Source organism: Ruditapes philippinarum, unplaced genomic scaffold, assembly GCF_026571515.1.
Source record: "Ruditapes philippinarum isolate M1 unplaced genomic scaffold, ASM2657151v2 ctg878_1_1_1_1, whole genome shotgun sequence".
Classification (NCBI taxonomy): Eukaryota; Metazoa; Mollusca; class Bivalvia; order Venerida; family Veneridae; genus Ruditapes; species Ruditapes philippinarum.
Window position 1 is genome coordinate 540,443 of NW_026856248.1, and position 21,649 is coordinate 562,091.

At 33.0% G+C, this 21,649-nt stretch overlaps 1 protein-coding gene across 3 annotated transcripts; it reads left to right on the forward strand.

Moving 5' to 3' along the window:
* Positions 1-1,082: 1,082 nt before the first annotated feature.
* Positions 1,083-21,499, forward strand: LOC132745955 (asialoglycoprotein receptor 1-like). Of its 3 annotated transcripts, none has more exons than XM_060734987.1 (4): positions 1,083-1,437; positions 14,157-14,354; positions 19,534-19,652; positions 21,362-21,499. In XM_060734987.1, exons 1-4 carry the CDS (start codon positions 1,194-1,196, stop codon positions 21,488-21,490), a joined length of 690 nt encoding a protein of 229 aa, XP_060590970.1. In that variant the 5' UTR covers positions 1,083-1,193; the 3' UTR covers positions 21,491-21,499. The 3 variants fall into 3 exon arrangements, with proteins under 3 accessions (XP_060590970.1, XP_060590968.1, XP_060590969.1); XM_060734985.1 differs by having other exon boundaries at positions 1,096-1,437; positions 14,100-14,354; XM_060734986.1 differs by having other exon boundaries at positions 1,108-1,437; positions 14,100-14,306.
* Positions 21,500-21,649: the final 150 nt, after the last annotated feature.

The following is a 21,649-nucleotide window of genomic DNA, read 5'->3' on the forward strand; positions in this document are numbered from 1 at the left end:
GAACAATTTAAAGTTGATGAACCACTTATAGTTAATGGACCATTTATAGTTGATGAACCATTTATAGTTGATTGACTATTTATATTTGATGGACCATTTAAATTTGATGGACAATTTATAGTTGATGGACCATTATAGTTGATGAATCATTTATAGTTGATGAATTATTTAAATTTGATGAACCATTATTGTTGATGGAACGTTTATAGCTGATGGACCATTTATAGTTGATGGACCATTATAGTTGATGGACTATTCATTAATAGTTGATGGACCACACATAATTGATGGACCACACATAGTTGGTGGTCCACTTATAGTTGATGGACCACTTTTAGTTGATGGACCATTTATAGTTGATGTACAATTTATAGTTGATGAACCATTTAAAGTTATGAACAATTTATAGTTGATAACCATTTATAGTTGATGGACCATTTATAGTTGATGAACCATTTATAGTTGATGGATCATTTATAGTTGATAACCATTTATAGTTGATGGACCATTAAAGTCGATGAACCATTTATATATAGCACATTACATAGCAATAGCAATTTTTTTTCACTTTAATCATCTGTACGTTGTACCTTTATTTTCATTTGTAACTTAAATTGTCTAATAGAAATACAAATGTATAAAATATACTTATTGCATCCTATTTCAGTAGGATATTTATCTCAGTTAAACATCATATTCTTTAGATTTCAGTTATTTACCGATTGTAAAATATAAATGTATACAGTTCTTTTCATTTCATAAATGAGAGTCAAAGCGGTTTTTGATATTATTTTTAGTTCAAATAGTTGACGTTTATAAAAACTAATGCAAGAAATGTTAGTGTTAAAAAATGAATCTTAAAAACAACAACAACAAAATACATCATGTCTCTTTTTCACAAAAATCGGAAGTCGAACTGTATACTTCGATAACTCAATTACCCTAAATTCATAACCCAGTCCTTATTATTCAGGAAGTTAAAACAGACGCAAACCTAAGTATGCTTTCCTGATATCGCAACATGTACCAAGTGCTCAATGAATAACACAATGGGATTTTCTACTTAAAAACTAAACAAGGTTCGGAAATTATGAATAACAATTTTCAATGAACTAAGTAATTAAAATATATGCACGTTTTAATGTTTGTATACTGAATGAATAAATTTGATTTGATTTTAATAGTAACCGGGAATGTATGATAATTTGAATGTAGATATGGAGTTAAAAAATCGGACTGAACAGGACAACATTTACGAAACTCTTCAACATGGTACAAGGGAGCTTGCAGATAAAACTACTCCTTCAGCAAAGAAGTGTACACCACTTTTGTTATGGTGTACCCTCGTAAATTCAATTTTAATTGGACTGTTGATTATCGCAGTTTCTGTTTCTTTATACATGTGTATAAACGATTCAAAGGCTTCAAATAGTAAAGGTCAGTACTTACAATTTTATTTATCGAATTTGCCAGGGGTCTGTCCGATGATAACAGCTATATTAAACAAATAAGAATCAAATTTTTTTTTTGTTTGTTTAAGGTTTAAAGATCCTGTAACACATTTTTTTCATGGTTTTATTTCATAAATATGATGCTCAAATTAAGATTTGTCAATATTGTTAGTTCCAATAAGCATTATTTATAAAGATATTACCGAATTTAACATTTCATGTAAATAAAGGGGGGTAATAAGAAATTAATTTTCTATAAATTCTAAGTCAAATTTTCCAATAAGAAATGAATGCATAACATTTATTGATTAAATATAATGTGCACAAATATTTGCAGTGCACATTTTATATATTCTTCGATGTTTGAAAATTGTTTAATTTGCATAATTATATATATATATATATATATATATATATATATATATATATATATATATATATATATATATATATATATATATATATATATATATATATATATATATATATATATATAACTTTTGCAAGAGTGGTATACACACAGTAAAAAATATCCATCACAAAACATACAGGATCTTTAATAACAAGAAACACCAGGCAAATATAGTGGAACTTATTTTTTTGTTTGTTTTGTGTTATACTGTTTAAAATTGAGTCCCTAATATTGTAACTTTACTCATATTTACCGGATGGTAACGGAAATGACCGAAAGCTGCTATTGTATCGGTTCATGAAACTCAGAATAATGTTTTTGCTGAGACAGCTTTAAATATAATGTGTCCAATGATTCTGATTAATTTTTGGTATCTTATTACAGTTTCAAAAAAAATCTTATTAGCAATATTCATGAACTCTCTCCTGCTACTTTTGCTCTGTTGGCAATTTGTATAATTATAGTGAATTTGTATTTTGTATGGAAGTCAAAATAATAGTTTGTTTACACTTCGCTACCTTTGTTATGACGTTGGTAGAACTTCATAATACTGATAATGAGCATGATAATATGCCAAAACTAAAGTTGGTAAATTTACATAAGGGAATGTGACCAATATACAAGGACACAAACCACACTTGGTGGTGAGCAACGTTTTCACCGACAGGATTTGTGTGCCTTAAACCGTTACATTTCGGATGTAGACAACTGCTGGACCGGAGTTGCCGTACCCTATGATTTCCCAGGCCAAGTCTCGGGACGATACTCCTCGGGGGGAAAAGTAATGTAACGACGTTGGTAGAACGTCATAATACTGGTAAAGAGCATAACAAGTTTGTGTCTTTAAAAAGAAGCATGCGAGAGGTCTTTTTTGCAACGGTTGAAGATTTGTTTAATTGTTCAAAAGTAATAACTTCTGATTAGACTAAATTTTCCGGCTGTTCCGGCTGCTCCGACTGTCTGGCTAACTTCACGAACATAATTTTTGTTTGTTTGGGTCGTCAGACCAAACAAATAATGGAAGCGAAATTTCAGACCCTAATGCTGTTAATTGCAAATGCCGAAAGTAGTCCGCTTTTTTGAAGCGGTTACTTCCCTTTATATGTACACTAACGCCGAAAAATTCAGGGGAGATCACTGCGTAAAGATGGTCAAATGACAGGCGCATTAATTTTCAAGCAAAATAGTTCCCGAATGATCGAAGATTTCTAATATTGTTTTATTCTTTATAGATATACATGCATGATTATTTACATCTGTGTTAAACAACAGTTAGCGTCGTTACAAACCTTAATTTAGAATAATATGGTTTTATTCAGGCCGTTAACATATAACTCCACCGTGGCCTAGGGGTTTGCGCGCTCGCTTACGAAGCGATAGGTCTTGAGTTCAAATCCCAGTTGAGGCATCTCATTTTATTTTTCAAATTGTTTAAGACAAATAAACATTGAAATGAATATCAGTGTTGCAATAAGTCTTATAGCCAACTTACTACAATTAAAACGCTGGAAAGCATTGGCGGCACTATACACAAACTAATTGGTTTATAATCTCACAACCTTCACCTTTCTGACATTCTGAGACCCTAACAAATTCAGCGCCTTCTGTGCTTTGATTTTATCTGCGGACAATAGAAACATATCGGTTATTTCCGTCAGTCTCCGGATAAGCTCAAATTAGGAATAATAGCTGAAGTGTTCCGAAGTTAAAGGAGGAGCAAAATTTCAGTACACTGTTCACTCGGTCATACATTTATAATAGTGTTTGGTGATATTGTTACGAAATAACTCTGGCTTTAAAAAACCAAAAAAAACCAACAAAAAACCCCAAAAAAACAACAACAACAACAATAACAACAAAACACCAGAAATCTGTCACTGAAAATGTCTATCGTTTAGAACTCTATGCTTGTATAATAAAAAAGAAGTCCAAGTGAAGAATGATAATTAAATCAATTAAACTAAAATCATGTATCATAAGTATATTCTAGAAACAGTCTAAATGCAAATTAAACACTGAAACTACAACTCAACTCTACTGTACAGCTCCAATAAGAACACAAACAAATAGAAAATTCCCATCTTATATAACCTTTTGTTTGCACATGCAGCTAGCGTGGTGTACAAAAATAGACTGGCGCGCGACCCACTCGCGCGTTTTTTTTTAATTACAAGAAACTTCTGATTCTATATGCATAGTATACTTATAAAGTATATTAAAAAGATAAACATCCTGTATTGTGATACTTTTTTCACAATGTTGAAACATTTTCAGAAAAATATAAATCTTAATTTTGTTACAATAGTTAATAGATGTGCATTGTCTTTGTGTGAATTGAAGTAATGGCGTTATGTTTTTCAATTGAGAACAAACTTTGTTTCAAAGTTATCATGCTTACTTAGTGTATTAAATAGAATAATTTTCCTTTACATCCTATTTCTAAACATATGGATGTTGATAAGTCTTTGCCATAAGTAGAAACCATTTGAAAAGTTGTTTGCAATCAGATTTTGTTAAGCGTGTCAGTAACTGTTTTGTTTTTGCTTTTCTTTGTTGTTTTTCTTTCCTTTTTATTTTAGACTTACCTTATGTTTTTGTCTATGACATAATGGTTTTTTCCTTTTGTATGTCTTTGAGGTTTTCGAACTTTTTTATCCTTAAAAGGCACACTTTAGAAGGATAGTGATACCTTTTCTGTTTTGTGCTTTTATTTGAATCTTACAGATTATTTAAAACTAAGGATTATTAGACTTCCAATAAGCGTTGTTTCTTTTTACTTTTTAGTCCCATATCACTGATAAAATTATAAATAACAAAGATAAAAGAGGAAAATCTACGTAAGATTTTAAAGTATAAGAACAATTCTTGGAAGGTTTATTAAGTATATTTTTTATATGATTTGTAATAAATATTTGTATGTATGTATATTTGTATGTATGTATGTATGTATGTATGTATGTATGTATGTATGTATGTACGCGTGTGTGCGTGCGTACGTGTGTGCATGCATGCATATGTATATGAAATTTAATATTAAAAGAAAAGATATGCTAAAGATCAAATATCATAAATTACTCTCTAATCTTAGCATATATAAAATAAAAATTTGTTATATGTTATATAAAGTCTACAGGAAATCATTATGAATTATACAAATACATGGATCAATCTACACTCCTCTTGTTAAATGAAACATAGACATAGTTGTCATTTTCTTTTATTTTTTGTTTATGTGAATGTCATATGTGACTCAGTTTCAATGGTTGTATACTCATACATGTAATACCTGTTTCTTCAATATGGAAACAACAATAGCTACATTAAATGTTAGAAGGTTAGGAAATAATAGGAAACGAAAACAACTCTTTGAATGGCTTGAATTACAACCTTATTCTGTTTATATGTTACAAGAAACCCATTCGACAAATCAATCAGAATTATGGAAAAATGAATGGAAAGGTATGTCTTTTTTCAGTGGAAGTAAGTCAAACAAAGAAGGTGTTGCATTTCTTATAAAAAATAATTGTAATGTAAAAATTCTGAATAAAAAAGAACTAATAAAAGGAAGAATAATAGCACTTGAAGTAACAATAAATGAAAAAGCGTTTACCATGATGAACATTTATGGCCCAAATGATGATAACTTGAATATTTTTCAAATGCTTGAAGATTTTATTCTTGTAAACGATGACAATAGTTTTAAAATTAGTGGCGACTTAAATACAGTGATAAATACAAATATCGATAAAAAAATGGAAAACCTCAAACAAGTAGAAAATGTCGAGATAAAATAAAAAGTATGTTAGAAACATGTAGCTTATGTGATATTTGGCGCATAAAAAACCCTGAAAAGAGACAATTTACATGGCATTCAAATGGAAAACCAGTTATATATTGCCGATTAGATTATTTTTTGGTATCTGACGTGCTATGTAACGTCATTTCAAAAAGTAATATTTCACACGGATATAAAACAGATCACTCTTTAATAACTTTAACAATTAATGATAATGCAATGACAAAAGGGCTTGATTATTATTTAAAATTAAACAATTCTTTATTATTAGATGAAAAGTACAAAAAGTCAAATAAAAGCAACTATAATCTTAATAGCAGAAATACATATAGCATGCAATCCAAATACTCTATGGGAGTTATAAAGGGAGGAATAAGAAATGAAACAATTCGATATGCAAGTCAAAAGAAAAAGAAAGAAAAAGAAAATGAGTTAAATTTGATGAAAGAAATAAAACATTTAGAAGAAAAAATACTAACTACTAACAATAATGAACAAAACAATGAAAATAAATTACATAAAGAAATGATATCTAAAAAGCAAGAACTTGAACAAATTTATAAATACCGTGTAAATGGCTCGATTTTGAGAGCACGTGCTATTCACATAGAACAAAATGAAAAAAATAGTAAATACTTTTCTAACTTAGAAAAGAAGCATGCGGAGAAAAAAATTGTACACAAGTTAAAAATAGAAAATAATGAAATTACATACGCAAAACAAATATTAAAAGAAGAAAAATCATTTTTTGAAAATTTATACAAATACAGAGCCCCACAAAGATCAAATCTAATTTTTGTTAATACAGACATTAAATCATTAAATGAAGAAGAAAAATGCATATGTGAAGAAATATTAAATGAATATGAATGTAAAATAGCTTTATCAGAAATGAAAAACAACAAAAGTCAGGATCTGATGGTTTAACCGTCGAGTTTTATAAGACATTTTGGAATAGCATCAAAAATATTTTTTTGATTCGATTAATTACTCTTTTCAAATATCAAAACTAACAACTCTTCAAAGACAAGGAATCATATCCCTTATACCAAAGCCAGAAAAAGATCTTACAGACATATCAAACTGGAGACCAATAAGTTTGCTTAATGTGGATTATAAATTAGCAACAAAAACTATTTCTAATCGCATAAAAAAGTTTTGCCAACTATAATTAGTTTCAATCAAACATGTTTCATGAAAAACCGTTACATTGGTTAAAACGTCAGGATGATTTTTGAAATAATTGAATATCTTCAAAAAGAAAAAAAAAAAAACCCAGGTTTATTATTCTTTGCCATTATGAAAAAGCATTTGATAGTTTAAATCATCAGTTCATCTTTAATACTCTTGAAAAGTTCGATTTTATACAATGGGTCAAACTTTTTTACACTGATATTTCAAGTATTATTGTTAATAATGGTCATTTCTCAGAACCTTTTACCATAGAAAGGGGTGTTCGACAAGGATGTCCTTTATCGTCATCGTTATTTATCGTATGTTTAGAAATTTTATCCAATTACTTGTACATAGAAAAAGATAGTGAAATAAAAGGAATAAAAGTCGAGGACAAAGAAATTAAATAAGCCTTCTTTGCAGATGATGCAACTTTCGTAAACGATGGTTCAGTTAAGTCTTTCGAAAAACTTGTCTATGTGATAACAGAGTTTAATAAAATTTCCGGTTTTAGCCTTAATTCAAAGGAATCAACAATATTACGAGTCGGGTTATTTAAAGATACTAATATAGAATATTGTAAAAATAGAAAATTCAAGTGGACATCTGATTCAGCAAAAACATTAGGCTTTTTATTATCGTCAGATTACAAGAAAAATACAAACATAAATTTAAAACCTAAACTTCAAGATTTTTTCAATTGCTTAAAGCAGTGGCAACACAGAAAGCTTTCTTTGATGGGGGAAAGTAATAGTGATAAAAACTTTTTCAGTTTTAGCAAACCCATCCAATGATAAGATGAAAGAAATAACTAAAGCGATGTTTCACTTTCTATGGGCAGGAAAACCAGAAACAAATACAACGCAAAACTTTAAAAACTTAATATAAAAAATGGTGGACTAAAAATGATAGACATTACATATTATCTTAATGCAGTAAAAGCAAGCTGGGTAAAAAGGTAAACAAAGATAATGAGGGTTCATGGAAACTTTTGTGAAACACAAGATAAAGCAATATGGAAAATGATTTTATCTTCCAATGTAATCTTTCAAAAAATGATATTGATAATTTATATCCACATAATTTGTTCATGAATGATGTTCTTTCGTCTTGGTTTCACATTCAGCATGAGCACGATAAAAACAAAGATAATGTTAAAGAAATAGTATGGAATAATTCTAGTATTAAAATTGACGACAAACTGGTTTATTATAAAACATGGCATGATATAGGCATACTTTATATAGAACATCTTTATGATTATAGGAGAAAAGCCTTTTATAAATATGATGATTTTAAAAACATTTACGGAATAGAAAATGCTGATTATTTAAGATACTTTATGCTAATAAATAATATACCAAAACAATACCTTGAGAAACTAAAAAACAACACAACTTATATGGAAGAACAAGATACTCTTCTCAATAAAATTCAAAAATCCAAAACAATAAATAAACTTTTATACAATATTCAACTTGAAAATGATGTGAAGGTAAAAAATAAAAATGAAGAGCAATGGGAAAAAGAAATAGATAAAGAATTGAATTGGAATAAGATATATACTATACCACTACAATGTACTATAGATGTGACATTAAGAAATTTTCAATATAAGTTTATCCATAGACTTGCGGCAACAAACACTATGCTTTTTTAAAATATAATCTATGCAATTCAAATTTGTGAAATTTTTGCTGCAGTAGTTTAGAAACACTTCATCATCTATTTTGGGAGTGTAATATTGTGCAAAATTTATGGTCAAACTTGCATTCTTTTCTCTTGTCCGTCAATCTCCAGTAAAGAAACAGTGTTTTTTGGAGAGCTTACAACCAATATAAATAGTAATTATATCATTATTCTAATGAAATATTACATTTTAAAAAAGAAATATCAAAGAAGTAAACCCACTTTTGATATTTTAAAAAACTTATGATACAGATAGAAGAAGCAATTGCATTGTCAAATGATAAAATTGAATCGTACAAACAAAACTGGAGTAAACTATTTAACACTTTAACAAATAATACTGATGACAAAAACAATAATATTATGTAAATTAAACCATAAAACGTAAAAAAATTAAATGAAACTGATTCACTTGTCTCCTTTTCTCCTTTTCTTGTGTGTGTGTGTGTGTGTGTGTGTGTGTGTGTGTGTGTGTGGTGTTTGCGTGTGTGTGTGTGTGTGTGTGTGTGTGTGTCTGTGATTTTTTTAGTGTAAGAATGTTAGTTTTTTAAGTAGATTTATTCTCTTTCTTTCTTAATTTTTTAAATGTTTGTTTTTACTTTTTTTCTCTGTGGAGTTTCTGTCGTATCAACCTTATATCATTTGTTGAAATAGGAAAATGTTTTTTGTTTTGTTTTTGATCGTTTGGTTATTTGTTTTGAGTCTGTGATGTCTGCTTTTTGGCTGTAACAAGTAATTGTTTGGTTAATGAATGTGTTTTGAAATGAGATGGATATGTTTTATATTTAGTTACAAATGGTGTATGTAAAAGATTGTATTTATATGTTTTTGAAATATGTAATAAATGAAAAAAAAAGGAAAAAAAAAAAAAAAAAAAAAAAAAAAAAAACAATTTGCACGACTCTTTGTGCGACCTGAATATTGCATTTATATAGAAGCGGCGGGTCCATCGCAGCGCGGTGGAGTATTCATCATAGAAGCGGTGGGTAAAAATTGAGCGTTTTCTGTTGTCGATAAGTTTTTGATAGAAATTTGCTTTATGTTTTAACTTTTTACGGGAAACACAGGGTGAGACTGAAGCCCTCATATCTTCAAACTCAATGGTAGGATACTACGTCATCGCGCACCTGCTGAATGCTCCCACTTGGACCATTTTTTCGTCGACTCGAAGGTAAAATACAATTTTATTATAAGAAAACGTAAGAGTATTAAAAAATCATGTAGCGCACCAAAGAATGGCTATAGTACTTGAGATAATTGTAAAAAAAGTTTATAGATTCATAGCCTGATTTAGGACTGAAAACGGGATAAGTGTTTTTCTCTGAATGCTCCCACTCGGACTTTTCCCGAAACGTATATGAAATAGGGTTGAAAACCTTCTTGAAAATTAGTTTTAACGTACCGGAACATAAACCGAGTCATGTGTACCCATTACGCTAGATTAGTTTCAAATATTTCTATTCAGAAGTCAGTTTTTTCTTAATTCTTTTTATAAAAATGGAAAATGCTCCCACTCGGACTCAACTTCAGAGATGCTCCCACTCGGACCTAAATATATATAAATTTTGAAAGCACATTGCTGTGTTAAGATATTACTATATTTTAAAATATCTTTATATTCAAGTTCATATATTCATATAATTAGTTAGAATTCAGTGAAACAGCATTTTTAAAATACGATACTATAATATATTTAGATCACTAAAGTTGTGACATATTATATCATAACAGTCTCGAAAATTTGTCTTCTTAGAGGATCAGTTATCGGCCTCAGAATTAGGGGAAAAAAGGTTGTATTAAAACAATTCCTCGTTAAATAGAGTCGCTGAAATAAGAAACAAATTGATTATACATTTTAAAAATATAATAACGTTTTGTTTTGCAGAAAGTATTTGTGTTTGTGACCAGTATGGAAAAGGTATAAATTACATTGCGACGTAAGGAAGCACATGGTAGGACATCTTGGCACGGCATAGCTGGAGCAAATATTGTATATACCAACAGTGGATATATCTCAGTGAGGAGGAATACCCTAGAAAACACAAGAATAATAGCTCTTTGAAGTAATTGTCTTTTGTTCAGTTGTTGCGTTAATTTTTAGCTCGACTATTCGATTAGAATAAGTAGAGCTATTGTAGTCACCCGAGCGTCAGCGTCGGCGTCTGCGTCGGCGTCGGCGTAACCACTTATGTCCATTGACATATGGCTTTGAAACTTTGCACACTTGTTCACCATTATGACCCCAACCTGTAGACAGGAGGAGGAAACTCTATCAAGCATTTGGACAGAATTATGCCCCTTTTTCGACTTAGAATTTACGTTAAAGTTTTTGTAATACCTCAAATATTTTCAAAGTCCATTGACATATGGCTGTGAAATTTTGTACACTTGTTCACCATCATGACCCCAACCTGTAGACAGGAGGAGATAACTGTATCAAGCATTTTGACAGAATTATGCCCCTTTTTCGACTTAGAATTTACGTTTAAGTTTTTTTTTTTAATACCTCAAATATTTTCAAAGTCCATTGACATATGGCTTTGAAACTTTGCACACTTGTTCACCATTATGACCCCAACCTGTAGACAGAGGGAGATAACTGTATCAAGCATTTTGACAGAATTGTACCCCTTTTCTGACTCAGAATTTACGTTAAAGTTTGAATACCACCTCAGATATTTTCATATACTATTGACTTATGGCTTTGAAACAAGTTGAAATTTTAACTCCTCTTTTAGAGCATAATAGGACTCTCTTCAAGGCCTATAACAGTAACATGGATTTAAAGGAAAATTTGGCCCTTTTGTTAACTTAGAAAACTTTACATTATCAAAGCTCTTTTACTATCAAGCACTAAGAATAGTCGAGCGTTGCTGTCCTATCGACAGCTCTTGTTAGACAATGTGTCATAAAGGATCAATTTATCTGAAACTTCACTGGGGAAAGATTTCAATAAAGTAAAATACCGCAAACAAGAATGACAACTCTGGAAAACTGGTGTTTCAAGAAACGAGTTTAACATCAAATAAGAAACAGGACAAAAATCTTTCGGTTTATCCCCCCACTTAATTCTATATAAAGCGGGATGGTATTTCACCAACTTCAATTGTCTGACACACACACATCTACTACAAGAACAATTGTTTCTTAATTACATACTTTTATTTGGAGTGTTTGTTATATTAAACAATGATATCCACATGGTGTGATATCTTCCTTATTCTATTGTCATAAAAGTGTTAATTCCCAATTTATTTAAATCAGCCGCGACATGTTTCTATTGTGAAGAGAAATAATTTGAAAACATCTTGACACTGCCAATAAAATAACAACCAAAAGAATAATTGTGATTATTGTTTAATTGTTTTAAGTAAGTTAACCCTAAAAGTGTTTTATGTTTCAAGGACAATATGTCAAGTGTCGTTTGAATAGAAGAAACTAGTTTTATCAGCTTAAAATTTTCCTGAGAATTCCTTTTCTTATGGTACCTAAAGTACAATTGAGCGAGTTGTCATGGGTTCAAGGTTACTCGACTGCATTTTGATAGATATTTACCAGAAAGTTTATACACTTGTATGTCCCTAGATGTATGTAGATCTATTTATAAACCTTATATTTTCCTCAAATAACACTCCACTGTAAAAATAAAATTTATATAAATTGGTGTTTTGGTGTTCTCAGTATAACACAGTGGCATTAAAAACTGAGATTGTTCTTCGCATTCAAGAAGCACGTGCTGTTAATTTTTACGAGTATTCTATGATAATACCAGTCAAAGGAACTTTCAATGGAAGGAAAATGTAAGCGGAACTCGGTCATCTATTTGTATTTTAACACGAAATAAACCCGTTTCTCTGATGTCAAAGTTAGAAAAGGATTTTTACTCAATTGAAAAGTGCGTTATGTCAAGTTAAACCATCAAAATAGACATAATGGTATCGGGCCCACCGCACTGCGTTGCAATCGAATTCGATATCGTGCCCGCAGTATTTTTTATTGAAGCGTTTTCAAAAGATTTTGGTAAATTGTTAATCTCATTGAGATTACATGCAGAGCTTAAATTTCAAATGTTCAATAAAAGCGAATTGTCGAACAGGTATTGAAGTAAAAATTGCTAATTGCTTTATCTCCTTATTTAAGACACCCTTAAAGTATTGAATTATGAAAAATATTTGTTCCTGTATTTAGCATCATTATTATGTTGTTATTTGTTCTAACCACTTTGAAAATTTAAAATTGAGCATGGATTTCAAACATTTGTTTTTGTTGTTGTTGTTTTGTATTTGTTGTTCTTTTATGGGAGTTGTTTTGTTGTAGTTGTTGTTTTTTTATACCTTTTAATTTTGTATGTTTAGTCGGTTTTGTTGTAGTTGTTTCGTTAAAGTTTTATTTTCAAGAAAATGTATCACCAGTATGTTGTTGCCGTGGGAAAATGCTGCACGTACTTTGCAATCTAGATTCAGAACGTGTCTTTGTTTTTAGCTAAAAAGTTGTTCCACATTCAAACCACAATCTCTGACGTTGTTTTGTATATTTTGCGATATTTAAGTACAAAAAAAATAGTTTTGCTAATAAATTTGAAAACTTCAGAAATAAATGAATTTTTCCACAACTATGTCATATTCAATTTTTGTCAAAAAGCCCTTCTGATATCCATGCTTTTATTTTATTAATGTATTAACAAGTTGTAAACCTTGCGGTAATTTATCTTGAAATTGTGCTTACATGTGTCCTTTAAGGCATATAACTGACCAATGTTGTAAATTTTTCATGTTGTGTTGGACTTTCTTTAAGGATTCTTATTTTCTCTATTTTATCGCCACATCAGCGTTGTTTGTGCCGTGTGGAGGCTGTAAAAAGTCGCCCTGTACATTCAATCAGAGATGTTATTTTCCTATCCTTAAAGATCGTTCGGCACGACATTATGTATGTGCTATGTTGGCTATTGTTTAGTCTTGAAACTAGTTGGGTGGTTCCATATTCTACCGTGAAATAAATACGAATCACCTCTTAGGATAGTTGCCTGGCTTTTTATTGTCTTTTGACGTCGTTATACTGTGATATTGCAGTTTTCTTCTAACCTCTGATCCCCTTTTCAAACTTCTATTTTTATTTAGCTCCCATTGTTATTCTCGTTTGGGCGCACGATTTTGTACTGGGGACCATAGCCGCTTTTCATGGCATTGGCACTAAGTGTCACATGAGTTCCATCATAACCGCCACTATAAATAATCTCAGATGTTTCAAAATTTCAAATAGTTAACCAGTTCTGTAAATTTTTGAATTGGACCCGGTGTTGCATCTTTACGAGTACCGTCGCATGAACAGCGCTCAATCAAAACCGTAGCCTGCAACATTTTCAATTATGTTGTGTTGGACTTTCTTTAAGGATTCTTATTTTCTCTATTTCAGTTCCGTATAGTGCCCATTAATGTTTAACTATGTATTTGAAATGGCTTGCTTACAACTCTTAAGTGATGATATATGTTTTTTGGTTTATGGATATTTGTTTTTAGTCAAACAGCAATATTAGTCATAAATTTTATCTATTTATTTATTTATTTACTTCTCGTTGTAGAGAACATGAAAAGTATAGCAGAACTTGTGGAGAACATTACGAAAGATGTCGTTGTAGAGAACATGAAAAGTATGGCAGAACTTGTGCAGAACATTACGAAAGATCTGAAGAAAAGTACTTCTGGTTTAGATGACTTAAAGTCGGTAACGGATAGGATCAACAGCAAATGTGAAGATGGACTTTCAGACATGTCTGAAAAGATTGCAGGTTTGGAGAAAAATATCGGAGAATTGAAACCTATCACAATTAACAAACGTAGGCTTTGTTCAAACTTAGATTGTCTGTTTATTAGATTTATTTGTTGTAGCTGTTGTTGTTTCCATTTAGTCCATGGATTTGGTAATATACGTAATAATTGTATCGCTGGTCGTTAAGCAGAGTTTTTGTCTTGTTCTTGTCCACTTAGTTGATTTACTAGTTTAATTAATGATGTTCGTGAAGTTGGTTCGCTGGTATAGGTGTGTCTGCCAGAAATATTTTGCCTACGTTAAGCCAAATATCAAAATGTAAATGATTGTTTAAGCTTATATATTGCCATTTCCTTATGTCTCCTGTGATACTCAGAACCAATTTCGCAGAATTCCATATAGTGGGATGGTTATGGGGCTGACCGTGTGTTCGCGGGTATAGTTGTGTCCGTTGGGAATACTCTGTGGTATTTTGCCGACGTTGAGTCGAAAATTGTACAATACATGGTCATTTCAGCTCATATCTTGCCAATTCCGGCTGGCCTCTGTGAGGCTGGTATATGTGTGTCCGTCGGGAATTTTTTCCCGACCTTAAGCCGAAAATCGAAATGTAAATTGTCATTTTAACTCATATCTCACCTTTTCTATATGTTTTGATTCTTAGGGGTCAAACCATGAGTAAGCTGGTATAGGTTGTCTGTTGGAAAAACATTGGCATTCTGCCGACTTTCGGTAATTTCAGCTCATATCTGACCATTTCTGGCTGTACCCAAAAAGCCCATTTGGGAATATTCTGGTTTTCTGTAAACAATAAGCCGATAAAAAGTGTAATATCTGCTCAAAGCTCGCCATTTTCAGCTTTCTCTTGTGATCCCAAGGTTCAGTTTAACAGAAACCCATAAACTTATATCATAAGGCACGAAAGACCAGCGAGGACATTTCAATTTCATGAATTCCCGATTATATTTTCGTGAATTCACGAATTCAACTTCGTGAGTTAACGTTTTCAACATACGGAAATCACGAATTTACGATTTTAACTTCAGGAATTCACAACTTCAACTTCATGAATTCACGATTTCAACTGCACGAGTTCACGATTTTAACTTCTCTAATTCACGATTTCAACTACATGAATTCACGGTTTCAACTTCACGAATTCGTGGAGATGAACCCGAGAATTCAAAAAGCTGAAATATCACCATCGGTCTTTGGTACTTAGGGGTCCGACTGTTTGTCGCTGTAATACTATGATATTGTGGTCATTTTGATCAAATATCAAAAATTCTGACTTGTTTCTATGAGTTGTAGGCTCAATTCAGCAGAATTCAACTGAAACTTTATATGGGCAATGTCTGTTAACACGTCTACGATACACCTATAACCTTGTGACAACCAGTTTCACAATAAAATATTCAATTTGACAAAAGTCGAGTAGTGACCAAAGGCTTGTTATTTATTAGGGATCGGGTTTTTCCACATTGCTGGAGTTGTGCAGAAGTCTTGTCCGATCGGAGTTGGATTGTGGTTCTGTGCTGTGTGGGTCTGCGGGAGGGTCGTATCTTCGGGTGCTGGGTGCCGTGCATCGTCAAGGTTTGCGTTTGGCTTTAGGTGCTTTTCGCGCCTCGCCTGTGGAGGGTCTGTATGCGGAGGCTTGGGAGCCGTCGCTTTGTCTTCGTCGAAAAAAGCTGTCGCTTCGGTGTGCAACTGGGGCTTCGTCTGGCTAAAAATATTGTTTTCAAACCAAGTTATACTGAAAAATTTGTTAACAAGCCAAGGGAAATTGGGCCGTTGGGCCTTCGTTTAAAAGATGATTTGGATGGACTCAAAATTGATCCAGACAGTATCCTTCAGGGTGGCGGTGGGACTGTTCCGCCTTGGGCTTATGGTTCCCCGAGGATAAATATTAACCTTTCAAATGTGAAAGGGTCGTCAGGTTCGCCTGGGCATTTCAAAGGGAAGTTTCTAGCAATTATTGGAGGGGGGGGGGAGCGTGAAGATTTTGTGCATATTTATACGGACGGTTCGAGTGGGGGTTGCAGGGACGGTTGTCATTCAACAGTCAGTATGTTTAGGTAAAGCATATCAATGATAACGAGTCTTGCTGTAAGATGAAGTTAAAAACTATTAAAATGAAATCAAAATCATGTACGACGTTATTCTATTTATTTTAAGCTGATCATGTTAACCTTTCCTGTTAGGGTTTTTTCGTTAATAAATTGCTAATTTTCTTTTTTAGGATCGTTGAATGTCCGTCGTCTGTCGTCCGTAGTCCGTCCACACTTGTTCGTTAACATTCTAGCGGTCACATTTTTTGTCTTAATCATCATCAAACTTTGTCAGGATGCTTGTCTAGGTGATAGCTCGGATGAGTTCGAACATGGGTCATCTCGGATGAAAAACAAGGTCACCGGAGCTAAAAATAGAAATTCCTTGTTAACACTCTAGTGGTCACATTTTTGCCTAAATCATCATCAAACTTGGTCAGGATGCTTGTCTAGGTGATAGCTCGGATGAGTTTGAACATGTGTCATCCCGGATGAAAAACTAGATCACCGGAGCTTAAAATAAAAAAAAAACCTTGTGAACACTCTAGCGGTCACATTTTTGACTCAATCATCATCAAACTTGGTAAGGATGCTTGTCTAGGTGATAGCTCGGACGAGTTTGAACATGGGTCATCCCGGATGAAAAACTAGGTCATAGGAGCTAAAAAAAGAAAAACCTTGTTAACACTCTAGCGGTCACATTTTTGACTTAAGTGTCATCAAACTTAATCAAGGTGCTTGTCTAGGTAAGTGCTCGGATGAGTTCGAACATGGGTCATCTCGGATGAAAAGATAGGTCACAGGAGCTAAAAATAGAAAAATCTTGTTAACACTCTAGTGGCTACTGTTTTGATCTAAATATCCTGTAAATTGGTCTGAAAGTTGTTTTGATTATTTCTAGGTTCGAATATGGATCACCTTGGGTTAAAAACTAGGTCACACTGCCCAAATATGGAAAAACCTTGTTAACATTCTAGTGGTCACATTTTTGACTCTATAATCAAACTTGGTCAGGATGCTTGTCTAGGTCATTGCTCGGATTATTTCGAACATGGGTCATCTCGGATGAAAAACTAGGTCACCGGAGCTAAAAATAGAAAAATGTTGTTTACACTCTAGTGGCTACTGTTTTGATCTAAGTATCCTGGAAATTGGTTTGAAAATTTGTTTTGATGATTTCTAGGTCAAGTTCGAATATGGGTCACCTGGGTAAAAAGCTAGGTCACACTGCTCAAATATGGATAATATTTGTTAACTCTCTAGTGGTCACATTTTTGAGTCACCTGTCATGAAACATTGTCAGAATGCTTGTCTAGGTAATTGTTCGGATATATTAAACGTGAACTTTGTTATTTGTGTAATTTTCCAATAACTATTTTTCAACTAATATTTTATAAATTTATATGGTTTAATATAATTTCGTCGAAGTGAAGAGCACCTTGAACAAACTAAAAAGGAAAAATCAAGAATACAAAACCGATTTTTCAGAATTTAGAAATTCAAGGGACGTTATAGAGAGGACAGAAATTGACAGGGGGTGTAGATTAACTAAGGTAAAAACCCTCAATTAAGACAAACATCATGACTGGACCAAAGTGGTCGTAATTCAGGGTTGGTCTCAATTGTGGATATTCTTATCATTGCTTACATACTTTATGACCATGACTTTATAACCTACAAATACAATATCAAAGTATGTTATAATATTTAATATGATTAGAGCAAAACATATTTCTGAAGACATCAAATATCAAATTCCATTTGGTGTGATTTAAATATTAATTATAATATGATGTGCATAATTCAACTATCATATAAGAAATGAATTCTTTACAAAATAAATGTGCCGAAAGCAAAATTAAACTACAGTGACGCACAATTTTACTTTCTCAACTTATTTCAAATAATAACCCAATAACTGTTGTTAACACCGTCATGCAAAAGAGCATTCAAACAGAAAATAACGAATTTGTGTTTAATTATAGGTAGGTGTTGAGTTTAACATCAGTGGTCTCAATAGTGGGTTAAAAAAAAGAGAATAAAACAAGGACTTTGGGACTGAATCTGGTTGTTTTAAAAGTGGATAAGCAGGGTGGTCTTAATTCTGAATCATGTTAACATAAAGAACAGAAAATTCCGTTCTTTTATTGAATGGTCTAAATAGCGGGGTGGTCTTAATTCCGTGATGGTTATCCGTTATTCCGTTATCTCCTGTTTGAGGAAATTTCTATTTAATCAAGGTCAAATTTTCAGAATTGAACAAAAATGGTAAAAGGATGAAAAATTGTGGTACTTAATAAATATTAGTACTTAAGAAGGCAGGATACCAGAGTATTCCCGACGGACACACACATACCCGCGGACACCCGGTCAGACCCCCTAACCATCCCACCATATGGGGTTCTGCGTAACTGAGTCTAATCCCCACAGGGGCCAGCCGCAATTGGCCAGATATGAGCTGTATAGTACGACTTTCGGCTCAACGTCGGCAAAATACCATAGTATTCCCGACAGACACACCTATACCCGCGGACACCCGGTCAGATCCCCTAACCATCCCACCATATGGGGTTCTGCGTAATTGAGTCTGGTCCCCAGCTAGGCCAGCCGGAATTGGCCAGATATGAGCTGTATAGTACGATTTTCGGCTCAACGTCGGCAAAATACCAGAGTATTCCCGACGGAAACACCTATACCCGATGACAACCGGACACACAATGCACGACACATATATTCTTCAATCTGCTGTCGGTTTTTTTCATCTAATGTAGCCTTGATTTCTGTTCTTCTGGCTAGCCGGAATAGCCGATGTGATAAGTAATTTGACACTACATTATTAGCCAATGGTCTTTTGCACAGGTTTTACCGTATCATCTCTGGCCAGCCTGTATAGCCGGAACCGGATTCCGGCTAGCCGAAACAGCCGGGAAAGACGAAAATGAGTTCCGGCTGTTCCGGCTGTCTGGCTTTACATGCTTCATTTAAAAGTGCACGTTTTAATTTCAATTTGTAAACAGGAGTAGTACGTTAAACCTTTGAGGAGATAATTATAATGTTGACATTATGAATACTCTAAATTAGAAAACCCGTGAGATCACACACGTGCGCGTTCATTTTTAGTAAGCCACCATGATGAAATAATAATTCTAAAGCCTATACTTGTATTAAGGAAACTATTTTTTGTTTGTTTTATTACAGCTTTGAGCAACAAATTTGAGCGGCAGACGTCTACAGGATGTCCAATAGATTTTATAAAACACGATAATTCCTGTTACCACATCTTCGCTACACCCACTTTAAAATGGTGGGAAGCCATGGTTAGTCACATTATGCCTCAAAAACAAATACATTTTTGGCATTCCAGAAAGCGCAAACATGAATTTTATAATGTTTAAATAATACAGAATGTTAGAGGCTTGTTACCAGAAAGAAGTAGCGATAAATTGATAAATGTGAAACAATTTTTAGCTCACCTAAGCTTGCTCAGGGTGAGCTTTTAGGATCGTTGAATGTCCGTCGTCTGTCGTCCGTCCACACTTGTTCGTTAACACTCTAGCGGTCACATTTTTGCCTCAATCATCATCAAACTTTGTCAGGATGCTTGTCTAGCTGATAGATCGGATGAAATCGAACATGGGTCATCTCGAATGAAAAAACTAGGTCACAGGAGCTAAAAATAGAAAAACCTTGTTCACACTCTAGTGGTTACATTTTTGCCTCAATCATCATCAAACTTGGTCAGGATGCTTGTCTATGTGATAGCTCAGATGAGTTCGAACAATGGTCATCTCGAATGAAAAACTAGGTCACCGGAACTAAAAATAGAAAAACCTTGTTAACGCTCTAGTGGTCACCTTTTTGACTCAATCATCAACAAACTTGGTCAAGATGCTTGTCTACATGATAGCTCAGATGAGTTCCGAGTTCGAATATGGGTCATCTCGGATGAAAAACTAGGTCACAGGAGCTAAATATAGAAAAACCTTGTTAACACTCTAGCGGTCACATTTTTGACTCAAGTGTCATCAAACTTAGTCAGAATGCTTGTCTTGGTATTTGCTCAAATGACTTTGAACATTGGTCATCTCGGATGAAAAACTAGGTCACCGGAGCTAAAGATAGAACAATCTAGTTAACACTCTAGTGGCTACTGTTTTGGTCTAAATATCCTGTAAATTGGTCTGAAAGTTTGTTTTGATGATTTCTAGGTTAAGTTGGAATATGGGTTACCTGGGGTCAAAAACTAGGTCACACTGCCCAAATATGGAAAAAAATTGTTAACATTCTAGTGGTCACATTTTTGACTCAATTATCATCAAACTTGGTCAGGATGCTTGTCTAGGTAATTTCTCGGATGAGTTTGAACATGGGTCATCTCGCATGAAAAACTAGGTCACCGGAGCTAAAAATAGAAAAATGTTGTTTAAACTCTAGTGGCTACTGTTTTGATCCAAGTATCCTGGAAATTGGTCTGAAAGTTTGTTTTGATGATTTCTAGGTCAAGTTCGAATATGGGTCACCTGGGTAAAAAACTAGGTCACACTGCTCAAATATGGATAATCCTTGTTAACACTCTAGTGGTCACATTTTTGACTCACCTGTCATGAAACATTGTCAGAATGCTTGTCTAGGTAATTGTTCGGATGAGTTCGATGGGTCAGGTCAGCGAACAAGGGCCATCATGACCCCCTTGTTAATAAAAGTAGCAAAATGTGAACAAAGTAGTATTTTGACTTCCATACAAAATACTAATGCACTATAAACTGTTCTTTTTGACAAAAAGGCAACAAATGAAAAAAAAATGCCCCAGGTAATTATCAATGAGTAACTATTTGGATACTATGAAAGTACACCAAAATTTAAATGCTTTTCAGAATTAAAAATAAAAAGCATTTCTGAAGCATAATGGGCCTTTAAAGAATTATTTATTAATTTATCTCCCTTTCCTTACAGACTTTGTCATTTATAACTGACGCTCACTGTGAGGATATATTTCATATTTTCTTTGTTTTTTCATTATTTTTAGGCATACTGTCAAATATATGGTGGCGGATCGGGAACACTGGCTACAGTGGAGTCCGAGTCGGAACAGCTGTTCCTTGAAAATAAACTGAAGGAAGCATTCCGTAAGTTTCTACACAGATTTTTTACTTAGAAATTCATTAACCGTATGGTTCTTTTTAGCTAAATCTAACAGCTAACATCAAAAGTTTGTTTGTATCAGAGACTAATTTCATTGGTAAGTATACATTCTGTTGCAATTTCTGACCAATCAAATACCCGAGCTATGATAATTTTTTTATAACCTTTGACC